At 27.0% G+C, this 11,247-nt stretch overlaps 1 protein-coding gene across 1 annotated transcript in view; it reads right to left on the reverse strand.

Moving 5' to 3' along the window:
- Nucleotides 1-850: 850 nt before the first annotated feature.
- Fife (regulating synaptic membrane exocytosis protein fife) overlaps nucleotides 851-11,247 on the reverse strand; it is a gene marked incomplete in the record, with an annotated part of 393,470 nt that continues 383,073 nt past the window's right edge. The window contains 2 exon segments of the mRNA XM_067049480.1: nucleotides 851-9,223; nucleotides 10,148-10,243. Of these exon segments, the coding sequence (XP_066905581.1) occupies nucleotides 8,922-9,223; nucleotides 10,148-10,243 (398 nt within the window).

The raw sequence follows: 11,247 nt of genomic DNA on the forward strand, positions 1-11,247 counted from the left end.
TAATTCACGAACTGACCACTTATTTTTGCAGTAAAAATCAACAGTTTTTTAAGGAAGGAATTTGGGCTTTACCATCTCGTTGGGAGAAGGTTACCGACTGTAACGGTGGATATTTTGATGAATAAAGGTGATTATTTGAAAATATTTATTTATTTATAATTTCCCCCAAAAAAACGACAGGACTTTTTGAATGACCTGGTATTTTTATGTGCAGTCTAACTTTTTTAAAAGAGATGAAACTGCTCCAAACCATGGTTTCTCTGATATTGAAAAGTCATCTAATAATGGCTGGTAAGGCAGAGTTCGGAGATCTATATATCAAATTATGCTCTAAGACAGGCACGGTTAAGGCAGCTATCGATAATTGCTGGCTTAACAGTCTTTCTATATTATAATTTATCTTATTTAGACCACCTTATAGAACAGAAAGATCATACCATGATTCCCTAACAAATAGGTTCTATAGCTTACACAAATTGTTTATTATTATTAGAGATATTTAATAAGAAGAGTGCAAGTATTACTCAAATTATAAACCTTATGTTGGTGGGTATGGAAATCATATTTTTTCATATATTTCAGGAAGGGGGTAGGAGAGAATATGCCCCTTTCATCTGCCCATACCATTGCATTAGTAGTTAAGTATTCAGTTTAAGCAGTATCCAGTTGGCTGACATTTTCATGAAGTTCCCAAGTAACATTTAAAAAAATCAACAGAGTTGCACTCTTTACCACCACACATGATTCATTTGTGATTCAATTTAAAATATTAAAAAATGTTAGTTCAAAAGAAAATAAATAATAAACTCATGATAGATAGGATATGAGGAAGATGCAAAGACTTTCCACAAATAAGACTTTATTTATAACAGAGAAAACAAATTAGAATCACAAGAAACTTAGGGAACATGAAATTTTCCATCATCACAACAAGTTTACAACAATGTAAAGAGAATATATATTCATATTTATATATATACTTTATAATATGATTTAATATTATATGAAGATAGGCCGTATATAATTGTCGCCTCCATTTTTCCTATACAAAAAAAGGGGGCTTGAAAAGAACCTTCAAGGTCATTTTATCACACAAACACACATAACATCAATTTTCTGATCCTACAGCTTTGGTTTCGAATATTTAGCTGAGGATCTTAAGATTTAAGCGTTTGTAGCTTGCCCATATATCAAATATAATTATTACAAGAAATTCCTTCTAAATAACAGAAATAGAATAAAAACAGTGTTATTTTTAAATAATATTAAATGCTGCAACTTAACATTAAGACTTTATACTCAGAATGCTTTCTAAAGTATACAACGAAGATTGTCAATACACTTAATTTTAGTAAATATACACAGTAATGTACAAATATAATAAAGGTTATGATTCATTTAGCTTAAAATTATACTTAAAAATAGTACAGTTTTGTGACATTAAAATAAAAAGTTATGGAATGACGATTTCTGATGGTACTAGAAAAATTTCATTCAGACCTTCGCCATAATCTACATTACAAGTGCAGGAAGAAATCGTGGCAATTCAATTGTCAATAATATTTTGATTGTTTTAATTTCACAATACAATACATAATTAAAGTTTATTAACTATATAGCAAAAATTTATTTTTATGAAATTAGAAATAATATTTAAATTTTTTTTTGGTAGGGTTCAAGCATATTACAATAATTAGTTACATTGTAATATTTTTTTTTGGAAGAAATGACATCAATAATATAACAAATATTAGACTTTGATAATAAATTATTTAAATAAATGTATATAGTTTCTTCGTTTTATAAAGAACAATTTATGTGAATGACCACGTTTCTTTCCTTCACAACATTCCGCAAAATGCCTGCAAGTAAAGAAATGATTTGTTTTCAATAAATTAACAGAGAAGATGATAGTGATTTTATCAATTACTAAAGGTTCTTAGCAATCTACTAAAATATTACAGGAATTTTTTTAAATGAGTAAAATATAATTAAAAGCTGCATAATAATGTGAATTAATTCTTCAAAAAAAAAGTAAGAACTTGCAGACATATATAGGAATCTCTCTTTAAAAATTCCTGAACTAACATTCGGCAGGATTGCATTTTAAATTTTCCTTATAACTGTAATGACTCTTATCACAAAGTGATTTGTCTTCTTTTCCTTTGATTATGATAGCAAATATAGAGGTATGAATTATAAAGTAGGGATATACAGTATTTTAAAATAATTTTTTCATGAAGCCGACACCTACAAACTTTTTGAAAATATAATAATCTCAGTATAAATATCTAACTAATTCAACATTTTCATAAACTAGGTATTCTTTAGAACACCATAATTCCAGTAACTACAAAAAAAAACAACATATACTTTCATTATTGGGTAGGAATTGCAGTTAAGAATTTGTTACATTTAAACCTAATCTATAAGTAACTATACCCTTTATTCAATAATGGGTTATCACATAAAATACCACAATATATGTATATATATATGGATATATATATGTACTTATATATTTTTATCATAAAAGATAGATATTTACATTATAAATGTTTTTCTTCTCTATGTATTGACTTTTTGGTGTCAAATGTTGCTGTGTTTGGAAAAATTGGAGTTTCTTGTGCCAATGTGAAGAGAAAATGAAAACATACTCGCAATGGCCGCAATAATTGTTTTTTATATTCAATTTGTATGTGGTTATATCTAGCTACATTTTCATGGGAAGAATACTATTGCTTACTATTACTAATAAATAAAATGTTTGCTAAGTTATTCAATTCAAAAGAAAGAACCTTAATCAAAATTTACCTCATATCTTTAAATACAAAAGTGATCGAAAGATAAACTTTAAAATAAGTTAAAATGTTATAGACAGGTTTTATATGGGTTATTAAAATTAAAATACAGTTAAACCTTTAAATACGAGAGATGAGTGTGCAAGGATGAAGCATGGATGGCCAATCTAAAGTTTTCATTTATTTATTCCGTTACAGTTTTACTGTTTTATTTTTATGTTGACTATTCATGACTAAACCCAACAAAAAATAATGATTACAAACTCCTTTCATTTCTAAAACTATAGTTACTCATATATAAGTCTTTGATTGTATTTCTTTAAATCTGAAAGATATTTATATATTGAATTTAAAAAAAAAAATACTTTTAAATGTGATTTATAAAGGTTCAACTGTATAATTAATTTATTTGAAACTCATTTACAATAGTTAAAATGAAAAAAAAATCTATTTGAATAAATACAATGTTAATAATTTGAGTTAATGAAGATATCGATTGTAAAGTAAATTGTTTATCAACTGTAGTATATATATATTTTTGATGTTTACAACTGGTTACGGCTTCGATTACATATTATTTAATTCGTTAGCATGTATATGATTAGGTATAATATTATATACACATTTAGTATATGCTTACATTTATCATAATTAAAAATCTGCTAAAGTACGTATTATTATAATGGTATTAGTACTATGTATGTATTATTATATTCTGTAACCCTTTATAAATCTAGCCTAAGAATATTTCAAATTCAGAAAATTTTGTGAGATAATTATAAGCACCCATATACCATAACAATAAACTATGTTATTTTTAATATTTATTTTAAACTATTGCCATATGAACAGACTACGGTACAAATAAGTTGTTAAATAAATGTATATTGTTTAAGTTGAAGAAAAGTGCAAAGTCATAGAGAAGGATGAATTATACATAGTAACATTTATTCACGCATATACATACAAACACATATACACTTGGGAAACAGTTGTAAATATATCAATGAGAAACAGTTTCTAAAGTGAATGAAAAAGTTCTTTACAACATTTACATCTGTGCATAATACTATAGAACATCCAAAAAATATTTACAAACAAATAACTTAACAACATGAATAATCCTTAATAATTATTTATACTAAAAATTAATTAATAAATTGAAATAATAAAATATTTTTTGTGCATAAATAATTATTATTAAGAAAATTTTAGGTAAAGGTTCTGTTAACATTGAAAAAGTTTTGAATGTAGTCCTAAAAGATGAATGCTACAGCCTGTTCTTCAGATGAAAATAAACTGCTGGGCTAAAGTTTTGTAAAAATATTGTTTCTCTAGTTGATTATTAACTCCAATAGTTATCATTTTTTTTTAGTAAAAGATGCATTATTAAGGTAAAAGAACTGTTTTTTAATTCTTACATTCACATCTCACAGGGTAAATTCCAATAATAAAAAGATTTCGTCATTGCAAGATTTAGACTATCCTAACAATGTGCATAGCAGTATTGTTCATTAGTTAGTATTTTTTAACAACATTTTGATTTTTTTTCTTACTCAAATTTTGTTTTAGTTCTACTGAAATTATATTTTATTAATTATTTCATTAAAGTTTTATTTATTCACTTTGCTTGTTTCAATTTAGAATGGAAATAATTTCCATATTTGATCAATCCCAGTTCGGCTTATGCCAAAACATTGTACCTTCTAGTAATTGATTTCTACATTGGTTATTTTTAAGAACTTTGTTTAAACTATGAAATAGTTGATGACGAACATGAAAGATCTAAAAGTGGTTTAAGAAATGATTGGAAGATAAAAAGGGTTTGGTGAAGCACTCATAAAAAAATTCAGTTCTTTAGGAAATTCCGAAGCTCCATACAGGGAAAAAATAAAAGGAAACATATTCAAAATAAAGTTTTTGCAATAATACTTCGATATTTTTGGTCGGAGATGTAAAGAAATCTAAACTTGATTTATATTAATTCATTCAAATACTATTTTCAATTAATAGTAAAAAGATTCCTTGTTAAAAATTGATTCAGTATATATCAATGTAGTTTTTTTGTTTAGAGAACAATTTACGAAGGGTTTTTATCATTTTTACAAACCCAACAATGAACAATATATTATAGATAATAATTAATATACTATATAACGTTTTTCTAAGCAGACTTGTCCAAGAATAAATAAAAGAGTATATTATAAATTATAAGTATATTATAAATATTTTTTTAACATTCAGTAATTTTTTGCAATACTTCAGCCCAATAGTTTTATATTTCATGTAAATTAATCTTGATAAGTCCACATTAACTCTAAAAATGTATTGTATTTTCTTGATTTAAAATAAATATATTCTCTGTGTAACAAATAAAAATGACTACTTTTGATTAAACACTATGCCGAGATATTATCTGTAGGAAAATACCTTGAAATTATCCATTTCATTTCCATATAATTCTATGACAGATCCAAAATGGCAAAACCATCTCATGTAAAAATCCCAAGTTTCATCGATTAAATTAGTATCTAATTAAAGTATAGAGGTAATTGTTTTAATAACGTCTCCTAGCGTTAACAATAGATCAATCCAATTAATGCCGAAAATCTACATAAACAGATCCAGAAATGAAAACTCAAATCTATTTGAGTTATTTAAGGAAACCATTGTTTCGACATCAAGTGAAAGAGATATGATTTTTCACATTTTTAACATTATTCAAATAACATTGTCAATACCCAATACTTCTAAGAAGGGAAAACAGATATTGGCATATAAAATTATAGAACAAACTACTCCAGTTTTCTTTTTATACTTATAATTGATAACATTATTTTCTTAAAGTATAAATTTGTGTTAAAGGAATTGATCATATAACTGAAGACATTTCTAATGTGTATATATATTTATAAAAAAAGAAAAATACATTTATTTATATGACACACAAGCAATTAAAATTGACTAATATGTGACGAGTCGGTTATAAGAGACTTCTTACTTTATTTAGTATTTAGTAGTCATATATTATGCAAACTAAACCACTCATGACCCAATTGCTATTAAAAGTAATGCCTACCTAAATTAAATGATAGTGCTATTGTTCTGATTCATTTTTGCCTCCAAACAGTATTCATAATAATAATAATAATAATACTATGAAGCTATTAAATACTAAAAACTGAAAATATAAATGTAAAGCTGGTCCCAAGTACTGAACACTCGATCTGATAAATTAGAAAAAGAAAATTTGATACTCTTTCCAATGCTCGAAATTCCTTTACCAGATTTTGGATGGATTATTAGAATCTGGCTTAGGCTCTTGAAAAAAAAGAGAAACAAGATATTTGTTGAAGAAAACATAAACTAAATAGTAGTGTCATTGGAAACAAACAAAATTTTCAAATTTGAGAAAACTAAACTAGAATAGGTTATCTATTTCAAGCATACCCTAAAAAATACCACCCACTGTTTATATCTTTAATATGCAAAATACATTGAAACACATAAAGTGGATGAATTTAGTATTTAAAAGAATTACTCGTTCAAAAATAACTGAAGAACAAAGGTCTATAAACTGAAAGGTTTAATCTTTGAACTCATTAAATTCTAAATGAGAGTTAATACAATAAGAATTAACTGAATCCATTGTTTTATCAAGTATTCATAAAGTGAAGTATCACAATATTTGTCCTAACATATCTTTATTTTTGTTTCTTCCTTTTTTTTATTTATCAAAGAATGACAGTTATTTCTAGTACTTTTTGAGTTTTCAGTACTTTTATAAGAAAGAAAATTAAAATTGAACCCAGAGAATTGGAGGCTCCTTGAGCCTTGGGGCAAGCTGAACCCCTTTGCTCCTCCGTCCATGCACCTCGTCCATACACCTCGTCCATGCACCTCTCCAAGTAATATAGGGTGTGTTAGAAAGAATACCAAAAAGCTAACTATCTAATTGTGCTAAATGAAATCAATAGTTAGGCAGAAATGAGTCAATATGATTATGATAAAGAATGTACTATCGGTAGAATATACCATCAGATAACAATCGCTTGCCATTTGCACATCCTCACACAAAAATACACAGGACGGAAAAAACTGGAAGAAATGGAAATATACACAAACAAATCAAAATAGATGGAAAATAAATAAAAATAAATAGATGGAGGAAGGTTAGGTTTGTTAAATTATCCTACCAGCAGGTACCCCTACTACTCCCTTATCCTATAAACAGTGTTTATTTATAAGCATTATAAAGCCATATATCATGAGAATTCATTTTCATCTTTGAGGATACATCACTGTTAGCAGGAGGCAGCTTTGAGATATTGAATCAAGAAGTTGTTTTGCGATTTAATATCTGTGAATCCATCTGCTTAGCACACTTAATCACTTTTGGTTTCATATAATTAATGAAATAACGATAATAGCTATTGTTTCTACATCTAAATTAATTAGTTTTATTTATTGTCACTTTAAAATTTGTGTTTTTTTTTTCTAAATGAATGGTCGACCATTTCTATCAGATACATTGAGACTGATTGGATATTCTTATAAAATTTCAGAACCTCAATCTGTCCTTCAACCTCAGTGTGTCCAGATCATATCATGCAAATGCTTATCCTGATCTCTGTATAATCCACAAGTCAATAAAAAAATTTATTTTAATTTTTATACATAAAAGGAAAAAAAAAAATCAAAATATCTGAGAGCACTATATCCTCTTTGGCCCAAATAAATAAAAATCAGAAAAGAATATAATTCTAGAGTGACAATGTTGCAGGGGAAAAAATGTACAAGAATTGGAAGGTCAATAACAAAGGCGAGTCTACATAATGAATCCCAGACTAGCTTCAACAAACAATAAGTTCAAAGTATATAGGTTATAGCTAAGGAAGCATTGATTATCTTGTATGTTATAAAACTAACCTAAGCAGGAGTGATGTTCCAGATTTATTATGTTTATCCAGATTGAAATAAAAGTTAAATCTCACAAATTAGTCAACAAATTACTATTCCTGATTTAAGGATGCATTTTCATCATGAATTCCTCAATAGCTGTTGTCTTTCTGCTATAACTTGTTATCATTGCACCTTTACTGACACTCATCAATAGATGAGACCTCTATCTGGCCAACCTTTATGGATAGAGACTTATTTGCAAAGTACAAATACATCATTACTAACAATGGACAATATAAAGAAGGAAAAAAGAATAATGGAGGTAATTAGAAGGCAATGATGCTATATAATAGAAAAATACCAATAATTTTAATCCATCCTATAATCTTTATCCTGAGGTAGATGGCACAGCTAGATGAATAGTTTTTTTTGCAACAATTTTAAATACATTAAACATAAGAGGTTGATTGGATTGCACAAACTGAATCAGCTCATTTTAAACTGCAGGAAAAAGAATCCCATTGCTAATAATTAAAAATTTTAAGAAGACACTCATAGACCTAAACATAATATCCTAAAACTTTCTAGTTAAGTAAACAATGGATGATATCTGGTAGACATTAATGCATCACATGAAACCATTTCAGGAGCTAAGTTTTCTAATGGTAAGACAAAGCAAAGTATGGAGGACTACTTACACCAATCTCTAACTTATGAAAAGTTCATACTTTTCATTCATTCATTTGTACTTATACAGGCACAGGTAATAACTGAAAAGTAAAAATATACTTCTGAAACTTGGTAATGATCATCGTGTCTGTTTGAATATTAATTTTATTTTGTTTCACTTTAAAAAAAAACCAAAAAAAACCATAATAATGAAGAAGATATCTAAATACCATTTCTGATATACTTCAAAGTAATTAATGATTATGCGTGAAATAGTTATAGAAGTTATATGAAATCAGATATAAAATAAAAATGGATATGTTGCATCTAGAAAGACTATCATTTAAAATAAAATAAAAACTTTTTTTTTAAATCGACATTTCGTTGTCTCATAAATCTATAGTTAGTCATGTAATAAATAAGCAAATTTTTCTTATATTAGGTATTGATAATCTTAGTATGATTTTACAATATATTTTACCGAGTGTTGGAAATAGACTACTGAGGTTGGTAAATGACAATAACCTGGAGCTAAGATGAGTAGAACATTTAAGGAGAATCATTAGAATCAGAGCCGAGAGTGTGGATAGGAAAGAGAGGATACCAGCCGAGGGTCAGCTGAGACAGTGCGAGATTTTCAAGACCAACCTCAGCCCCTCCGAGACCAATGTTTGATTCAAAACCTTTAGATTTCGACCAAAGCATAACAAGAAGAGATCTGCCTGCAATGTCACACGCAGCATACCGTAACGTCTGGCGAAATTGTGGAGTGAGAGAGTGTCGAGCAACTCGAGTTTTTCTTTTCTGTAGCCAGCGTTCACCTTCGCGAAGGTAAGTTTTCACATAAGTATCTAAAATTAAAAACAAAATAATATAATTTTTTAAGTTCAATTTTAACGTGGAATGATATAATAAAAAAAAGTTATAATTTTATAATTTACAATGAAAACATAACTAAAAGTTTGAATTTGATTCAATATTAGTAAAAAAAGAAAGAACATATTTATGTATTTTGATCATGAAGAAGAATTTTAAATAGCTGTGATATGATTACTTAAGATAACCATAATAGGTATAAAAGCATTATAATTATAATTTACATATCATAACAGCCTCATGGAGATGTGATGGAGTATAAATGTTGATTGTTTAAGTTGTGCTGTTCAAGGCGTGGAAAGAGGAACACAAGGTAATGAATTCAGGGATGTAGGAAGATTTATTATTTCTTAAGGATTGGAATAGGGGAAAACCAAGGAAATATTGCATGAGAAAGGGAGACAAAGCCACAGTAATTGAGTGTGATAGTCAAAGACATGCGAGTGTCTTAAATTTTAGCAAGGATTAAAAGAAGAAGTTGTATTCTCTTAAAAGAACATATTATTAATTAGTATTTATTTTTATTTTTTATAAATATAGTTCCTATTATCAATATTTTATGCTGAAGTTTATGCCACCTAAAGTAGTTATTTGTCCCGAATCGAAAAAATTAGAATATTAAAGAATTTCTTGTACAAGCACCCACAAATCAGAGGTCTAGTCATAAAATATATATGAGAGACATTTCGTAGTTGAATAATATTAACCAAGACTTGGGACCTCTACGAAAAAAGTTACTTCACAGAAGAAAATAATTTTTTGTTTAGATCGACACTAATATTTATATTTTTAACAATGAATAGTTTAGTAATATGGAAATTTCTTTTGTTGCATTTAAATTATTTTGATCTTTGCAAATTTCAATTACGTGAATTAAAATAATATTAAACATGATTTACCTGGCGGTTCTCCTTTGATTCCTCTGGCAGAGATCACCTCCACTTCTAATTGACCTTTAGTCACTAAGAGACTTAGTTTAATCTCAGCTTGACCACCTGCAAATGTTATATATTTCATTTTAATCAACTTAAAGACAGAAAGCATCTTGAGCAGTATTATATTGTTACCTTTATAGGCAGAACTGTATGTAGTTCACTAATACTTAGCATAGGTATACTTAAAGTGATAGACTATAACTGTCATATTTTTTTTTTTAAATCAGAAGAATAAAATTGACGACAAAGAGTGTGTAACCAGAATATCAATGAATATGCTTGAAGTATAAGATACATAAAAAAAATGTCTGTACAATATGAACTAAGAAAATATCTCATTTAGAAATTTCTAATCAAGTAGTAATAAGCATTGTCACTTTTTTTTGTTTTTTAAGAAAAATAATTTATTTTAAGATGTTAAAATAAGAAAATTTTGTATAAGTATGTATATATTAAATTTGTAATATGAATTAAATAAAACACTTTAAGTATCACCAAGGAATCGTGAATATTATTTGATGTCCCACCAAGTAAAATTCAGAACAATTTGTGCTCTACTAGGACAGTGTAAAAACTGAAATTCAGAATACATTGTTATTTGAATTTACAAAGTATAATATCTCAATCAAGCATAGAGAAATATCTTTGAAAGCGCTCACTATAATTACACAATTGGTTATTACAATACATATAAGAATAACAGCATTTATTTCCCATTAACATTTTTTCTTTACTTTACTACTAAAATTAAATAATAATTCTAGCATAAATTATATTTAAAAAACTTATTTATTTTGTCTGAGTAAATTCAAAAAAATGCATAGCTTTCTTTTTATAAAAGAAAAACAGAAAAGGTTCCAAACTTTCTTTTATTCTATTTTAATTGTAAACATCCCAAAAAAAAAGAGAAACATTAAGAAAAACTTCTATAATTTTTTATTGAAAACATTTTTTGAATCTTAGTTGACCTTTTATATCTTGGATTAAATATATATGTAAAAAAAAAATGAAAACATAATACATAAATATAATCTGTTAAAAGACACCATGTTAAATAGTACATA

The sequence above is a fragment of the Halyomorpha halys genome, unplaced genomic scaffold (assembly GCF_000696795.3).
Source record: "Halyomorpha halys isolate HHAL.00 unplaced genomic scaffold, Hhal_1.1 Scaffold106.1, whole genome shotgun sequence".
NCBI lineage: Eukaryota > Metazoa > Arthropoda > Insecta > Hemiptera > Pentatomidae > Halyomorpha > Halyomorpha halys.